Source organism: Rhipicephalus microplus, chromosome 1, assembly GCF_043290135.1.
Source record: "Rhipicephalus microplus isolate Deutch F79 chromosome 1, USDA_Rmic, whole genome shotgun sequence".
Taxonomy (NCBI): Eukaryota; Metazoa; Arthropoda; class Arachnida; order Ixodida; family Ixodidae; genus Rhipicephalus; species Rhipicephalus microplus.
This window is the reverse complement of record NC_134700.1, coordinates 246,369,849-246,388,438: the sequence shown is the minus strand read 5'-3', so window position 1 is coordinate 246,388,438 and position 18,590 is coordinate 246,369,849. Positions and strand designations below refer to the sequence as shown.

The window sequence follows — 18,590 nt, the reverse complement described above, 5'->3', positions numbered from 1 at the left end:
ACAATTAGTAAAGAAAAAATATAAAAGAGAGAGGAGGGTTTGGGGGAGTGTTACGTGACAATACCGAAGTCTCGCCAATAGAAAAAAAATGAAGTAAGAGGACACGTGGCATACTCCATCCTAAGCATCCCCTCCTCTCTCGACGTTACTTCTCCTGACAAGACTAAACAACGGAATCGGCTAACGCCTTATGCGCTCTAACGATGAGGACAATGTATCACCTAATCGTCCACACCTGTCAAAGTTTGTTCCTGAGAACTTGAGAACAAATATTGGAAACCGTGCAAAATAGTCACGAGTACAGTGCTGCCGAATCGCCGGGACGCAAGTATAAAGAACAAAGATGGCTGGGTGGGCTATCACTTACATTGTGTGGTTTATACTATGGTTCCAGTTTGAACGAATACAACGCAAGCTTTGGTTTAGAACTTACGGGCCATATAGCACACGACGATGACGACTTCATAAATTCAAGGTGGAAGGAATTAACTTCGACGGGTGCCGACGCTGCCATTGCTGCCGTGTGTCGGTTGGTCTGCCAAGCGGGGTGCTCCAACATCCTTTTGGCTAAACAGCCCTGTAGCCTCCATATATAGTGCTGCAGCCAGCTTGTGAGATGAACTTATAGTCTGGTTGTGCATCGAACACAGGAATGTGCGCATTCTTACGCCAGCGGCCAGTGCACAAATGTCTCCGAAGGTCGCTTGAAACAAAAGATGCCGCGGCAGTGCTTATGTCACCTTGAGGCCAAGGTTATACAAGCTGTTTGCCTAGAGAAACGTAACGCCAACTTAGGGCCTGACCAGCCTGCGTCGAAAGTATACGTCGGACACCTCAATGACATGAGAAAGTCACGCCGAAGAATGGCGCACCCATCGTGGGAGACGCAAGAAGCCCGTGTAACGCATGCACGCAGCTTTCGACGCGCTCCTTCGAACGGCGATATCGGGGCGGCCGGCGCGTAACAATGGGCCATCGCGGCCAACCTCGGCCTGCCTTCTCCCGCAGACAATGCCCGATACCCGCTCGCTTCCGACAAATGAGAAAAGGCCGGCGCAGGAAATAGGCTGGAAGACCAATCGTACTGAGGCGCCCTAATACGGAAGAGAGAGTAATGAACTTCGATCATAGCAAATAACAGAGAAAAAAATTCCTAAAGCGACCCTGACGCAACACTTAGTTCTGGCAGTGGCACTCGCACCTGTTATTATGTAAACTGGTACTGCTGGTTGGGCAAATCGGTGTGTTATATCAATATAATGCACAAACTTATTCAGCTGTGACTATTAGAATCGTAACTGCCACTCAACTGGTTTCAGAAAATACTCCATATGTATGAAATTAAGTGAGCTGGGAAACCATATTCGTTTCATTTTGAGCTCAAGGCATCATTTAAACTTTTATAAAGGTAAAAACAAAACCTACAACATTTATGTAAACGAAATAGCCTCCACGGCAAGATGTGTGCCTCCACTCCCCATCGTGACTTTTCTGGACTTGCACGTCACTGAAAATGACGTACGTCGGACATTGCTCCAGAAAGTGTGAGCCACCACATTCAGTACCACGCATCTCATCAGTGCTTATGTATTCCCGAATGCGCGAAAAAAAAGGCAGTACGTGCCGGGCCTTTTGCCTACTGGAATCTCGGTGCACTATATAAGACCTGGCTCAAGACAGTTCAGATGGCAAAGGATAGATAGCAGCAGACACGCAAGTGCCGTACGTGCCCCGCACCATATAGTTCTGTGCAAGTAGTTGTGAGCGATGGCAATGGCGGTGGTGACCCCGGAGTGGATACTTTAATCGGAGGAAACTCCAAGAGAGCGTGCCCAATTGAGGTCGGGGACGTGCTGACCACGCTCCGATCGTATGGCGCGGCGCCCTATCCTTTCACGAGGCACATCTTAATTCGGCCGCGGGCAGCGACGCAGCACACGAAGCAAACGATGAACGCCCACGGAATGTTTAGTCATGCAAATTGTTCGGACGGTGCAACTGCATCACGAATCAACGGGATGCAAAAGAGGGAGTCAAGGTTTTTTTTATCACCTGCCTTGTGGTGGTGCATGAACGCAAATGTTGGCATATGATGTATGCGTGGTTGAAAAAAAAAAACCTAACATAAGGGTGCATATTTTTCAGTGATTAGTTGCTTTTTATACGCCACATACCCGGCACCAAACCGCAATGTTTCGGGAAATCTCACTTCTTGAGTGATCTTTGGGCGGCGACCACTTTCCTGCCTCCATAGCGGCAATTAGCCGATACGTCAGAAGTGCCATTCAGCATACCTCATTTTGTTAACTTGCGTAGTCATAAATTGTATTAATGCAGAATCGTATATCAATTAAAAATTCCTCTGAAACGCCCTAGGGCTCTCGAAGTACCCGCTGTATGTAATAAGTAAATAATAATACAATGCGGTCAATCTGTAACATCAGACCGCGTGCACACACACAGAATATATATATATATATATATATATATATATATATATATATATATATATATATATATATATATATATATATATATATATATATATATATATATATATATATATATATATATATATAGTAAGGGAAAGAAGTGTATACCTAAGGGCTCGTTTTTCCGTGTTTTAACATTTTAACACAATATTAATGATATATAACAGACAGTAATGCCAAGGAATGTACAGGGGAAGTTATTAAAACCAATGGAATGTAAATAAGAAGAAAGAAAAGTGGATGAAGAGATTACCAACTGTGAGCCTGCTCACAGTTGGTAATTTCTTCATCCACTTTTCTTTCTTCTTATTTACATTCCATTGGTTTTAATAACTTCCCCTGTACATTCCTTGGCATTACTGTCTGTTATATATATATATATATATATATATATATATATATATATATATAAACAGCAAGAACAGCTTAAGCCTGTGGTTCATCGAAGAGCTCGACTCTGCAGCGGCGGGAGTAGGTCGTCGTCGATGTGCCCTACAGGATGAGTGGCGTGACAGGCCAGCGCGGTCCATCGAGGTCGTGGGAAAGCACGCTCTCTCATCGGCAAACAATCGGTCCGAGTGTTGATTACGCAGTGTGCCTGATGGTCCGCCGGCGCATCCTGTTGCATCCGAGGCCGACCAGTTGATATTCCCAGGCACATGCACGGTTTGGGAGAACGCTTCATTCACGGCGTAACATTCGTTGACCATGCGCATACTTTTCGAGATTCGCCATACAGAAGCCCAAGCAGTTTCGAAAAAAAAAAACGAAAACAGAATTGTATGCTGGTGTGCAAATGTAAACAGGGGGTACCTACATGTCGCGAAATCGACGGAGGAAAAAAACAAAAAAATGGCAGCATATCCACGGAGTGAATGATGGAGAGTGGGGCGAAGAATTCGTCCGTCCATGCGTCCGTCAGTGTGAGCGTCCATGCGTCCATCAGCCCGTCCGTGCGTGCGTCTGTTCGTGCGTCCGTCCCTGCGTTCGTCCATGCAGCCGCCCCTGCGTCCGTTCATGCGTCCATCCACGCATCAGTCTATGTGTCCGTTCGTCCATCTATTCATCACTCCAAGTACCACCATCTCGCATCTTTTCATCATATATTCCCCATATAGAAGCACCGCCATCCAGCGGACATTCCAAGGACTAAACGAGAGGTGGCACACGCACACTTTCTTACGGCTTGCGCTTCGGGTCCACTTCCCACCTTTAACCACCTCGAGTTCATGGTATATACTAGTTCACTGTATTCATGGCACTGCGGCCCAACGCTCGCTAAACCTTTCTAAAACCTAGGAGGTTACGCCCAGCGAGTATGACGTAGCAAACTTTTTCAGTCAGATAGTGCTCAATGTACATGCCAATGGCTGCTAATGGGAAATTAGAGGCGGAGAATTCGGCTTTTACTTTCTTACGGCTTGCGCTTCGTATCTACTACCCATTTTTAACCACCTCGAGTTCATTCATGGTATATACAAGTTCATTGTATTCATGGCTCTGCGGCTCAACGCTCGCTAAACCTTTCTAAAGCTAAGGAGGTTACACCCAGCGAGTATAACGTAGCAACTCTGTCTTGTCAGATAGTGCTCAATGTACATGCCAATGGCTGCTAATGGTGGTCGCAGCCTGCGCGTTAACTAAAAGCCGAATGCTGCTGTCTCTCATTCCCCATTAGCAGCCATTGACATGTACATTGAGCACTATTTTTTATTGTTCAACAACGCACAGAAGAAGTCTCTCACCGGCACCACCTTGGGGGTCAAAATATTATACTTGTTACATACTACGGGGGACACACGGGTGCCGCTATAAGGAGCTTTGCCCCTAAAAAACAGCCAGGCCTGCACGGAACGCGCAACACAGTCACAGCGATAGCTGGAAGAGCAGCCTTTTTCAAGCACACTTTTGGTAACTGCTACAAGCACACCTGCAGGGTATCCACTACGTCAATAATCATCATAAATATTGTGTGGCAGGGAGGCATTCACTATGCCATCCTTCGTCATTCTTCGCAAAAGCGTGGTACCCGCTACCCACTCGCAAGGAATTTAGTGAAATATCTCGATGCTGCAGCTGGCGACAATGAAGAATTCGCCTGAAGCTATTGTAATGGGGGGGGGGGGGGGGTTGGATCATTCGACGACTCACTCGGTACGCAATTCACATTGTATGATGCCTGATTGTGCACTTGCTGTTCTGAAACGTTTCATTACTGATAGTAACACGATTCTTTTAGGGGTGAAGCTCCTTGTTTAGAAAAAGTTTATTTACAGCATGTACAGAACACAAAGCTTCATACCATTCCAGTAACAGGGCACATACACTTCTGCACATCTATATTTCACGACTAACATCACTACGTTACAGTGAAGACATTTGCTCTAATATACATGATTATGTTGGCATACATGTACACAAAAATTCAATGTGATATAACGATACAAGAGTATAACGATACCATAGAGCCAAATGAAACACAATTTGTAACAAACGAAATCATATATAACAACTCAACGGGCGCTGCTTAGCACCAAGTCGGTCGAAAAATGAGTTGTATCCTTTCGTGTTCCACCTTGACGAAAGGGCACGACCAATGCCGCAGAAACTCTTGCTCCCCGAGGAAGAAAAGCTCTTCGGAGAGGAACGCGAGGATCTCTCGTCTCAATCTCCCCAGTATCGGCCACAAGGCACGCCGTCGGCAATTGGCAGCTACGGCCTCACATCGGTTTCTCCAAAGGCTGAACAGCCCCGCAACTATTAAGAGAGCGGAGAAGCGGCTACGCGGAAATCGGCCGTTGGACACGAAAGTTCGCACACCCTGTCCCCGAAAACCAGCATTAACCGCACGCCAAAAAAGGCGGGAAACCACACATTCAAACGTCGCATGTCGATTGGTCTCTACCATGACGCAGTTGGGGCAAGTGGAAGTGCGAACCACCTGCCATCGCTGCAACCGGTCTCGCGTGGGGAGCAAGCCCCAGCCCAACTTCCAGACAAAGTCTCTTAGATGCCCTGGCAACACTGCGGCAGTTATTGGTTTCCAAGCGCGGTTCAATACAGATTGACGATGCTGGGGCACCAAGGGCCGTAGAAGGGCGGCCATTGTGTCCACCACTTTAGAATCGGCCACCTCTATCTCTGGGCACGTAACTTCCAAACGTCGGTGAAATGCCAGAAGGGCTCGATACAAAGATGGTAATTCAGTTGATTGGGGACCTTTGTTTAATTGGCTATCCGGCAAGAAGACACGTAGTGATGGCCCCAGATGGTAACGAGCCAGTGTCTGAGCGGGCATGTCATCATTGCTTAGTATTCGCAATAGAGTGCGGAGGCACAATGTAGAAGCCGTGACGGAAACGTCGGGGAATGCAAAACCGCCTTGATCTCGCGGTTGAGCTAACGCTGGACGCGATAACAATTCTGTGCCACCAGACCAAAAAAATGAACTGATGCAGCTTTGCACTTTCCTGCAGACATGGAGCGGTGGTTTAACAGAATGGCAAAGGTACCAAAATTTTCCTAGGTACACCGTTTGAGTTAAGTATCGGCGTTCCAAGAGGGGGAATTCGAAGTACCTGGCTGCTTCGATATCATTTAGAAGAGTTTGTACAACGGATGACCAGATGCTATCCTGTATACCGAATACAGTGAAAGTAACTCCGAGTATTGAAATCTCAGGAGACCACTGTAAAGGCGACGTGATGTTGATACGACCGCTGGGGTTGCCAATGAAAAAATACTGGCTTTTAGAAAAGTTTAACCTTGCACCGGAGATAATACCGAAATCATGGAATGTATCAAGAGCATGCTGCAGCGACTGTTCATTATGTACATAGAGAGTGATATCATCTGCATATGCAGCGACTTTTACTTGAGTGTTACCGGGTAGAGGTAAGCCACGAATCTGCGGGTGATGTTCAACGGCCCTTAAGAAGGGCTCTAATGCAAGGATAAATAACACTGGGGAGAGGGGACACCCTTGACGAACCCCACGCGTGACTCTAAATGCGTGACTCTCACGGGAATCTAAGTAAAGGGTACTTTCTAAATTGGTGTACATCGCATTGATAAGGTCAATGAACTTATCCGGGAATCCGTATGCATGTAAAACATTTAGTATGTAGCCATGTTCTATGAAATCAAAAGCTTTCTCTTGATCTAATGAAACCAACAGTCCTTGCGCACATCGGCTAATGGTGTATTGGATGATGTCACGCGTTAACCACGTATGGGTGTGTATTTCTCGGCCCGGAACAGAACAGACCTGGTGGGGAGCGGTTAATGTTGCAAGAAATGGACTGATTCGGTGCACCAAAATGTTAGCCAAGAGCTTGTAATCTACATTGAGTAGGGTAATAGGGCGCCAATCTTCTGGTCGCGTGGACATTGGGTCTTTCTTGGGAACTAGTGTTATACGGCCTTTGTGGAAAGAAGTTGGAAGTGTAATATCTTGGAAACACTTGCGAATGACGCGTGACATAGTTGGACCAATGATAGGCCAGAACTGTACATAAAACTCTGCAGGCAGTCCGTCAGGCCCTGGGGCCGATCCCTTTTTCATTGCGTCTAATGCGCCTTTGATTTCGTCATCGGATGGCGGTGATAGGAGGACGTCATTTGACATGTTGGAATCATGAGGTAAATTTGCTAGTAGAGGATGCGAAGAAACGGATCCTGGGTAACAGACATTAGCACCAGATTTAGCTATTGACTCAAAGTGTTGAGTGAATTCCTGAAAGTCGCGCGTACCCGCAGCAGCTGGGGTGATAGAGCTCAGCGAGTGGGCAGGCGAGCCTGGTGGACGAAGCAGAGCTCTGCGTGCATACCTTAGCACCTCAGGGTGCGCACAGGGTGCACGTCTACAGCGCCAAGCTGCAGCCGAGAGTGAAGAAGCGCGCATAATACGCTGGTACCGTTCAATGAGCTCCTCTTGCCATGCCCGCATTACAGTGGAAGGACTGGGATCTCGATTGGCAATGCGTATCTTCTGGATTAACAATGACGCATCTTTTGACATACGGGTGCAAAGTCCTCTGCCCGACGCACTGCAATGATGCCGCCACTGTTCTTTGAGGCGATCCCAATCAGCTACATCGGCCCCAATAAGCGATGCGCGTAACGCTCGGGATAATTTTTCCGTAGCCTGAGAGTCCTGGAGGACACGGCAATCGAGACGCCATGGTCTGTCAACCGTTGGCGTCCCCGCTGGCAGGCGGAGAGATAACATAACCGGCCGATGGTCGCTAATGTACACCGGTGTCGGTGGCAATGACATTACCCCAATGTCGTGAACGTAGGTAATGATACTGGGGGATGCATACACGCGATCAATTCGGCTGCTCGACGTTGCTCGACGCCAAGTATAGGCATAATTACTGCCATGCACAATTTGATGAATGTCACTCAATGCCAATTGCTGCACTAGACGTTCGAGTTCTCTGGCATTCCAGTTTGACCGGCCGCGACCCGGACCTCGAACGTCTGCGTGTGAGTCTAAGACACAATTGAAATCCCCTAAAAGTACCACATGTCGGGAATTTAAAAGGAACGCATCAAGAGATTGGAAGAACGCGTTTGAGTTTTCGCGTGCCGCTGGGGCATACACGGCAACAAATCTTATTCTTAACGAAAAAAAGGTGCAGTCGAACGCCAGCACGCGTCCGAAGGCATCGAAGGAAACATGATGGTCACGCAAAAGACCTCGGTTAAAAATAACGACTCCGACGCCAGTCGATTGCGTGCTGGCGTACGAAAAGAAACAATCAAAATTGAACGCGCGCTTGAAAGCGAGTACATCAGAAAGCTTGAAAAAATTTGTTTCTTGCATGAACAGCAAATCACAGTGCACTGAACGTGCAAAAGCCAATACCTCAGCCTGTTTTTGTGGATTTCGGAAACCTTGAACGTTAAAAGTAATAACTTTTAGAGTAAGAGCCATGGGGAAAATGAAAACATACTATCGGATCACGCAAATGCAGGGGTACCTTTATCAGGTGCGGGAGCCAATGCCCCGCAAGTGGCTGAGTCATTTTTTCCGGCCAGGCGATCCACCGGAGGCTCGGGGCTTCCGGGATCGCGTCGAAGTCCGCAGGGGACTTCTGTCTCTGGTGGGGGCTTCTAAGTCACGAGTAGTGATCCGGGGGCGTTTGGTGTCCGGGTGTTTGAGCGAGGATGGTACAAAGACGTCTCCACTGTCCTGGCTTATGTCACTGGGGCTGGTGTCTTCGTCAATTTGTAGGGGCGCCTCACTCGCGGTGCTGTTGGAGTCCTCGTAGATGCAGGCGTCGTCGTCTTGAGATGTAGACTCCTCGATGACACCTGAACTTGTTGTCGACAGAGCAGCAACGCGAGGAGCCTCAGATGCAATATTCCCATCCGAGACGCCGTCCTCACGAGGCGCTTCGTCTGACGAGGGCTTGGCCTGCGATTCCTCAGAAATGGCCACGGGACGCGGGGAACTTAAGTTTTCAGTACCTGGAGGGATTACCAGGCCCGGAATCGCTGGGAACGCAGTGGGCGTCTGGTGCAGCGCCGCGATTGGCACACCCTGGTCGTGGTCGGCCACCACAGCTCGCGCCGACGAATCGTCGCACTTGTTCTTAGATGGCGTTCCTGGTTGAAGTGGAGGGAAATCCTTAGATGCCGCCTCGGAATACGATGGCCTGATGGTGCAGGCCACGGTGGCATGCGGGTCCCCACAACGGCGACACGGCAGCGAGCAGCCTTTCCCGTCGTGGCCATAAACGCCGCACCTTCCACAAAACGGAGCTGTGCAGTTCATGCGGAAGTGCCCACTGTCTCCACATCGACGACACACTCGCTGGATGCCTTTATAGTCACAGGTCACTCGATGGCCCGCGACCTTGAGGTAGTTGGGCACCGGTGACGAAGCCTTCATTTCCATGCGGACGTATCGCGTCCCAGTGGTCACGGTTGGGCGCGATCCCATGAGTCCTCTGGTGATGTGCAGCACCTTCCCGTAGGGAGAGAGTGCTTGTGCGAGGACTTCGCTGGGTACGCGGCACGGCAGGAACAGGACGGTCACTTGGGTCACTTGGGGTCCCAGGGGTACGATGGCGACGCGCTCTCCTCGGATGATAAGGTGCGACGCGTCTACGATTTGGGCCAGTGCGGCCTCACTGTTGACGGTAACTTGGTAGTTCCGGCCTCCAAAGTGCTGAACGCAGTACACTTCTTCGATTCCTACTATTGAAGACGTCGCGTCAACGACGTCTTCGGGACTAGTCCCCTCGGGGACGACTACGTCGAAGGCTAGCGCCTTCTTCGGGGGCTGGCTTGCCATGACGGGCGTCCGCCAGCCCAGAGACGCCGTGAGACGCTAACAACGACGAGAGACGCTAACACGCTTATGGCGTGGCTTGTGCGCCCCTCGTAGTACGTAACCACTAGTGGCACATACCCGAAATAGCGGTCCTTACGATTTTGACCTCCAAGGTGGTTCCGGTGAGAGATTTCTTCTGTGCGTTGTTGAACAATAAAAGATAGTGCTCAATGTACATGTTAATGGGTGCTAAGGGGGAATAAGAGACAGGAGCATTCGACCTTTAGGTAACGCGCACGCTGCGATCCCCATTAGCAGCCATTGGCATGTACATTGAGCTTTATCTGCCAGGAAAATGTTGCTACGTTATACTCGCTGGGTGTAACCTCTTTGGTTTTAGAAAGGTTTAGCGAGCGTTCGGCCGCAGTGCCATGAATACAGTGAACTAGTATATACCATGAACTCGAGGTGGTTAAAGGTGGGAAGTGGACCCGAAGCGCAAGCCGTAAGAAAGTGTGCGTGTGTCACCTCTCGTTTAGTCCTTGGAATGTCGGCTGGATGGCGGTGCTTCTATATGGGAAATATATGATGAAAAGATGCGAGATGATGGTACTTGGAGTGCTGAATAGATGGACGAGCGGACACACAGACAGATGCATGGATGGACGCATGAACGGACGCAGGCGCGGATGCATGGACGAACGCATGGACGGACGCACGAACAGACGCACGCACGGACGGGTGGATGGACGCATGGACGGTTACACAGACGTACGCAGGAACGGACGGAAGCAAGAACGAATGGACGGACGAATGCTTCGCCCCACTCCCCATCATTCACTCCGTGGATATGCTGCCATTTTTTTCCGACATCAAGCTTCTTTAAGGCCAGTTTGTAGCACAGTTTCAAGCACCGAGGGGACCCTGCTTCGAATCCCATTGTGTCCTTGATGATTTTTATTTATTTGGCACGATATAGGTTATAGACACCGGCGTCGGCGGACAACTACGGGGAACGCGACCCTTGTTGTGATCCCATAACAGCTTTCACTGTGAAGAAAAAGAGCGCGGGGAGGGGGGGGAAATAGAGATCAAGACGTTTACCGAGTTCACGAGCCATCAAGAAACGATATTTGGGCGCCGAAAATGGCAATGTATACAAAGAACTAGGAGAAACACCACTGTCATTGCCTACAGAATAACGCCTCTTACCTATTGATATCCTGTGTACATGTGCATGCAATGCCATACCGTCAGCATTTCAAATATCATATTGTTACGGCGCGACAGTTCCACACGCTTGACAATATTGTTCCACTAGCGCCACCGCCGCTGCTATCATCACACGTTTCTCCAGATTTTTCTCATTGTTTTTACCATGTCGTGCCCGCCGTTCCTCGAAGCTGAATACTGATAGGCATCCATTCAAACGCCAGTCACGCGTCCATATTATCGCGCACCTAGCTGCCTTTGGTCTTCTTTGCAAATCAAAAGTGCGAATAATTGGGTCTTTCTTTAGAGGGATAGGGATTAGTTGGGCGCTGTCCTTCGTTGTAGACTGCAAATTAAGTTATGTATATCTCCGCAGGTGCCATTCAAGGAACATGTGCAATGGAGAAAACCGATGGGACAACGAGCTAACGGAGGTCTACCTGTGTTTAAAAAAATAATAATAAGTAACGATGAATCGGGCAAGTTCATAGGTGTAGTATAAAAGTTGCGTACAGACGGACGGCATTAAAGCGGCATTTTTTGGAACGCGAAGCTGTCGTTACACGCAACGCTGAGAATGGCGCTGTCAAAATGTGACTGCTGAATGCGCGACCGTAGAGTAACAGGTGAAACCAAAAAATGACCTGCGTAAGCATGACTCCTGTACTAATCGCGGCACCCACTTGAGGATCGACTTTGCGCAAAGGTACGTGTTTGGTTTTCGTGATAGTGGGCAGAATAACTGGCCTAGAATGAGACCAAGGCTGAAGAGAAAGAGAGAGGGGGGCTTGGGCAAAGAGTGTTGAGTACATTGGCTTGGTAAGAGGGGTCGTTGCGATGAACCTTACCCTTGCCTTCCCCTAAAGTCATCATGGCCTCCACCGCGCACATGAATGCTTCCTACCTTTCCCCCCGGTTGGGGGAGCATGCACACGCTTTTGTGCTAACAGGTGCGCAAGGAGCTCAGCTTAGATGTAGGGGTGAACACGTATCCGCGACTTCAGTATACAAAGATAGAACTACACGTGATAGATTGTTTCGGCAGCGTATTCAATGAAGCGGCACGAGGCAGGAAGAAATGCTTGTCGAACTTGACGAAGAAGGAGCCGCCTCGAGGGGCAACGAGATGAGGACGTATACAGAAGCGTAACGCGCTACGAGACACCAGACGGCGCCACCGCCGAGTCGTATTCCTCTTGCTGCACGAAAGAACGCTGTATATATTTCGGCGATGTTGCAATACTCTTCCTCCCGACACCTATTACCAGACCTCGATGACTGGCACTTATCCTCGATCGCGGTTATATTTTTTTTTTTGTTGGGGAAGCACGATTGCGCGACAAGGGGGGATAGCGATACCGGTAAACCCGGATGTTGGCGCGGCGCAAAAAACACTGCCAGGAGCCACACGCGGGGCGGCCTCAATACGTGCTCCTCCCGGCGCCGAGAGAGCTGGGTGCTCGCCACCGAGAGCCGGATCCGTGCCGTACGAGAGGCTGCAGACGAGGGGCGCCCGCATATACACGTCCAATCTCGCAGTCGATCACACTGACACTCACACCTTGCGCAGTGAAATTAAGGTAACCGAGTGGCTTATTTTGCTCAAAGATTTTCGAGCGAGTATCAAGAAAATTACGCATCACAGTGAGCTCACAAATGAGTGAACGTCAAGGGATCCATGGAAATAGTTAACTGAAAGTTCATTAAACTGTATACTCACTAGAAGATTTATCCGCACTGTGTACAACAGATATGGCGTCAAACGAGTGAAATGCAGATTATTTTGAAAATGATTTTGTAATTTTCATTTGAACCGGCACCCTCAAACTGCAAGATGAGACAAAGCTGCCAAAAAGAGTATACGTTCTGTTGTGCCCTGCCTCAAGCGCAGCTTGTTGCTGTGACACTGCCTCGCAACTGTCTAATAGGTGGTATACAGCCTCGGCTAGAAATACAGGATCGGAACATGCATCAGCCATTACAACTTCTTTGTCGCACTCTGCTTCTTTCGGTTTCGGAAGAACAGTGGAAACAGTACCTAAATGTGATAGTTTTGTGCAGGTACTGGAGCGCACGTGGCTCGTTTTAGTCTACCGCATGCCTGGACGGCGTTGCATGCCCAAGCGATGTTGCACCGCCGCCGATGGACGGACGATTTGAGTGCGGGATGCATCGGCCAAGCCAGTGCTGCAGAGCGCAAAACTTCATTAACTGACCTCAAAAGTAAGGGCGGGAGAACGACGATGGGATTTTCTGAAAGTTCGTTATTACGAAGTATTTGTTGAACTCACGTTCGTACGAGCGAGAGGTCACTGTATTTTCACTACTTTTTACTAATGTCCGTTTCTAACTATGACTGTATGGATGTACAACTTCATTGGAAATGCTGAGGCGAGCGACTCATTGCACAGGGGGCCACCGCCACATGCCTGTTATGGCATTAACTAATTGACCGAATATGGAAAGAAATGTAACTAAAAGTTCATCTGCCTGCCAAACCTGAAGTTCAGACGAGCTAGCTCGTGATATAGTTGAAGTAACTTTAAAAAAAATTATATTGCTAGCAGAGAACTGTATAGATTGTAATGTAATTTTACGTCTTAAAAATTTCGCGAAAGTAATAACGTAATTAAATTACATTTCGGCAGCGTTGAGGTAATTAATGAGATTTTCGAACAGGAACTTGGAGAAACATCACTGTTATTTCATACATAATAAAACCTGTTACCTATGAGCCTGTGTATATGTACATGCGATGCCATACCGTCAACATTTTCCGTATGCGAATATGAATAAACGCTGTCCTCTAATATCAAAGATGGACGTGTTGAAAAGTCGGAAAACGGGAAGTTGACATTTGCTGTTCTTTCAAGATAAATGAATCAAACGACATGTTATCAGGCTGCAGCACATTAAAAAAACTGCTGGTGATATACCCGTTACAAATGATTACGGAGGAAAATTAACTGCTTGACATTTTCGAGCAATTATTATAATTATGTGCACTTGCGTCCATCTTGAAGCGAAAAAAAAACCATCTCTCTTGAAAATATCGAGCAGCACGATGCACTGTAATGCTTGCACACAGTATTTTGTTTTCTATTTTGAAGCCTTTCAGCGCAGGTAACAATTCTCATGGTTATGTGAATGCATCTATCCACAGAACGAGAAGGTGCAGAATGAAAGCCACGGAATAAAGTTCGGCGAAAAGAAAAACCACTCCTGAAAACAATCACGAAGCGCGGGTCGCGTGTATTTCTAAGTGATGACAGTAAGACATCTTGAATCACAGGGAACGCAGCACTCAGCGGTAGCGTATACATATTCACCATCGGCTGTGCGATTCCGCACGTTCATACGCAGCCGTACTCACACACTTAGTACTGTGCGGGACTCATCTGATATCGCCAAGTTCCCGAGCTTTTTTTTTTCTGCCCTTTTCAAAAAGCCCTTTTCGCTTAACTTTGTGGCCACAGTGCGAGTGGAAAATCGAAATCCAGTGGGGGGGGGATAGAGGCAATCGCCCCCCCCCCCCCCATCCAATGTCTGTGATAGCAACCCTCCTCCCCCCACTCACTTCAGTGCTTGTAATCCACCTCCTATCACCAACTATTACGAATGAGTGAAACCACTGCGAACACACATTAACAGTATTTATGCTATGAAGGGGCTTTTCTCCTAAAAAAAAAAAAAACTCATGACCACGCCCCCCTCTTCGGTAATATTATAGAGGTGACGCGCTTAAGCATAGGCGCTCTGGAACCTAGTTGGGCCATCAGTCGCAATTACGTTTTTTTTTTTTTTGAACCTTGATGAGCGGTACGTATTATAGTGAAGCTTCACGCTAAGAACAAGAATACAAAGCGCTCGTAATGCGCTACTTGTTCGAATATTCGAATTTGAATATTCACCTCGTGCTCTGCAGTAGTCCTACATTCGAGAAAATTCCGAGCATGCAGTTTTCGAATCGAGTACGGTTCGCACAATCGAAACGTTCGTTCACTCGGTGGTCTCCAGCGAGTACCTAAATCTGAGAAAACGGCCTCGAACATTTTTCCTGCGTGGAAACGAGGCCCCCGCGGGCGGACGCGATTCGATCCCTCGACCTTCGGGTCAGCATTTATTGATTGATATGTGGGGCTTAACGTCCCAAAACTACCATACGATTATGAGAGACGACGTAGTGGAGGGCTCCGGAAATTTTCACCACCTGGGACTCTTTAACGTGCACCCAAATCTGAGCACACGGGACCTTCGGGTCAGCAGTCGAGCACAGTAATCATCAGACCACCATGACGGATAAACTCGAAAATTTGCTGCTCACACACGCACGTAATTATCAGAGTAAAATCAAGAGAAAAAAATGGTATGCAAATAAGTGATCTATAGTTGAGCAAATTTGTTATTGTAAGTCCGAGGATTCCATATATGTTAGCAGAGCTGATTGAAATAGTGAAGACAATGTGACTGCGGCAATTCGGGAGGGTAAGTCATCTGATTCATCGCTATAGGCCCAAGGCGAATTTTCGCACTTTGGCGACCAGCAAAATTGAGCTTGACTTTGCTAGCATGATGGATGCGATGTGAAATAAGAGGTAACAATAATATATACGGGGCACTCCACTCTGACGGACCCGAATAGAGCTTTTCCATTCGACTCAAGCGGTATTCAGAGCGAAAACACACAGTGTCAATTCTAAGCGACGTGACGCGTCGATCCCTACATAACTCGAGCAGAGTCAGCTGATTGCTCACGGCTATTTCCCAAACTTCGAGCACGAAATTCTCTCGCAGAAAAGAAAAAAAAATTTACCCGGTAATAGTCCCGTACAATATTCCAGTTTCTACCCCATTCATGCCGGAGTGTTGACATAGTTGGCGCGCAAAATATATTCTTCAAAAACACACAGGCAACACGAACAAATTTTTACTGTTGCACATGCGTATCTTCGAAAAGATTGCGAGCCACATATGATGCATACGGAAAAAGTACCGTACCCCAGTGTTTCTCCAACATCAGTGGTGGCCCTTGTGGGCTCTATTTTCGCCTTTTGTGAGTCCTTAACGTGCACCGAATGTTCGATATGGAAAACGGCGGTTTCAACCAGTGCATTCGATCCATTGCAGACGTCGATTGATATGTAGGGTTTAACGTCCCAAAACCACCATATGATTATGAGAGACGCCGTAGTGGAGAGCTCCGGAAATTTCGACCACCTGGGGTTCTTTAACGTGCACCCAACTCTGAGCACATGGGCCTACATCCATCGCAGACGTCCTGCGGCTAAGTATCAGAGCGATATGTTAGCGTCACCCAGCGATGGCTGGTCCGACCTTGCTATCAGAGGTTTGCGTAACACAAGCATGGCTTTTGATTACATAATGTTTGGCGTTTTTTAGGTTGCTTCCCTCCCAGTTAAAGGTCAGAATTCGGGGGATTCGCAGATAAGCTGACAGAGTGCCGCGAGTTCGAGTTAGTGTCGAGTTACAGCGAACAAAGCTACCACCCAAAATGGCAGGTTGGGCCAGCTGGATTACGTTCATAACTGAAAATTTCTTTGAAGCATACAAAAAAAAAAAACGGACGGACGGACAGAAGCGCTGTCCTTGTCAGCCTCTTCTGTCCATCTGTTTTTTGGTGCGCTTCAGCAAAGTTTTCATTTCTCCCGCCCAAGTACACACGGCGACGACACAGCAGCCTTCTTCACACTGCGTGCGTCGCTTCCAAGGACAAGTCAACTGAGCGCAAGCAGCCAGCACCGCCTTCGGAGGGGCCACATCAATTACTTGCAGCGTGGAAAAAGCGACTCCTCTGCATACGGGAGAAGCCCGCGCTACTATCAAGCCGCGCCGTCTTCTCCTACGCGTGAATGCGGCGAGGCTTATTAAGCGAAAGCAGAGCGCCAGCACGCCTCGCTCCTCGTTGTACTCCGCTGCGCGGGCGTATACAACCCGGCTGCAACGCCCACCGCGTTTATCCAGCATGCGCGCTGCGAAAGGGAGCGTGGGGGCTGTCGGGGCCTCTTCGCAGGAACTCGCGAAACGGCACGCGCCCCAATGAGCACTGCGCGCAGATAACCCTCGGCATCTAACCTCCACCCCCACCCCCCCCTGGCAAGAGCGTGACGTAGCATGTTACGTGATAAGCACGTTGCTCAGCTTTAGTGTTCCGTGCCGCAGACTTTGCGCGTGCTTCTAATGACACAAGATAGCCTTCTCTCGTCTCCCGGATTTCTTGAGGAACGTTTATTCAGATGCAAGTGAAACGCATCGTTGCTGCAGGCGTGTTAAGAAAATATGCTCGCCTGGGACATTTTCTTTTTCGTGGAAATGTAAGTCAACGCGATTATACACCTTCCTTCAGTTCGAAGCTCGTTCCCTTTGTTTTTTCATCGCCGTCGATTATCGGTACCACACGTTTTCTTACTTAGGTCTACGCACAGAACAGTGCGATAACCTGCGAAGACAGGTTCGCGAAGTGGAAAATATACCTAAACAAAAACACGTGCCCACACCTGGACGAGGCTGCAAATGTGTCACGGCGGGAATCTGGTGCGTGTGCAAAGAACTGGGATCACTCACTCTTCAGTGCTGGGGCGTTTGGCCGATCGGATTGCCGAGCTCTTCCTTGCGGAGCAGCCCGACTTGCCTTGCACCCTCCACTTCATCATCTTGGCGGTCGACGCACAACCATGCTAGCCACGGTGGACAACACTGACTGCTCGAGGACAGGTATTCAGCAGCACGGCTTCACCATTGCATCGAGTAGAGCACGCACATCCAGAGAAGCACACACCGACCGCTTTCGACGTCGGCCACCCCGCACCCACCGGCGGCGGCCACTACTGCTGTACAAGAATGCCGGACGGCGGGCGCCGAAAAAACGCACGCGGGATTCCCGCTCGGCGCGCTCTTTGAGGAGAAGCGCTTCATCGCACCGTTTCACCCAAACAGGGAGAGCGGGCTCGTCACGTGACCCCTCTCGCCGGCTGAGAGAGCGCGCGAAGAACTGGTTGCAAGAGGTATGCCGCTCTCTTTTCAATGAAAATAAACACGCCTCGCGATGGCAAAGCGGCGCAGTTGTGGCAGGTAGCTCGCAGTGCGTTTGACGGAACGGTTCTCTGCGTTCCCCCTCTCTCTCTTTTTCACGTCCGATCACTGGTCATCGCCTCTAGCCCGTCATTTCGTTCGCCCGTGATTACGGCTTCGAGCAACGCCTCCGTCGAGTTTTCCTCTGACGCGTCATTGAGTGAGAAGCAGGATGTGACCGTCCGGTGACGTGCAAAACACGTGTGAGGCAAACATGAGCGATAAACGTCATCACAACAGTATCATCGACGTCGCCAGCCTGTAGAGTCACGTCGATATGCGCAAAAACGTATAAAATCACGAGGACACACGTCGATATGAGCGGATAAAGACTTATAATATCGATATACCTAATAATGTCACAGTAAGCGCGCGAGGAAAAGAAAAATCACAAATGATTTGAAGCCAGCGCGTAAATGCCGCCATAGTCGTGTTGGCAACGAAGGATGAACAACACCCAGGGGTGTTATCGAATGCCTCGTTATCGAATTCAAGGCCAGTTTTCTGCCAGT

General features: G+C 48.7%; 1 protein-coding gene across 1 annotated transcript in view; it reads right to left on the bottom strand.

Moving 5' to 3' along the window:
- Window positions 1–18,059, bottom strand: part of LOC119185374 (uncharacterized) — a 61,747-nt gene extending 43,688 nt beyond the window's left edge. The window contains exon 1 of the mRNA XM_037434422.2: window positions 17,572–18,059. Coding sequence (XP_037290319.2) covers window positions 17,572–17,660 — 89 coding nt within the window. The 5' untranslated portion in view covers window positions 17,661–18,059. The remainder of the gene's footprint in view (window positions 1–17,571) is intronic.
- Between the last annotated feature and the right edge of the window lie 531 nt (window positions 18,060–18,590).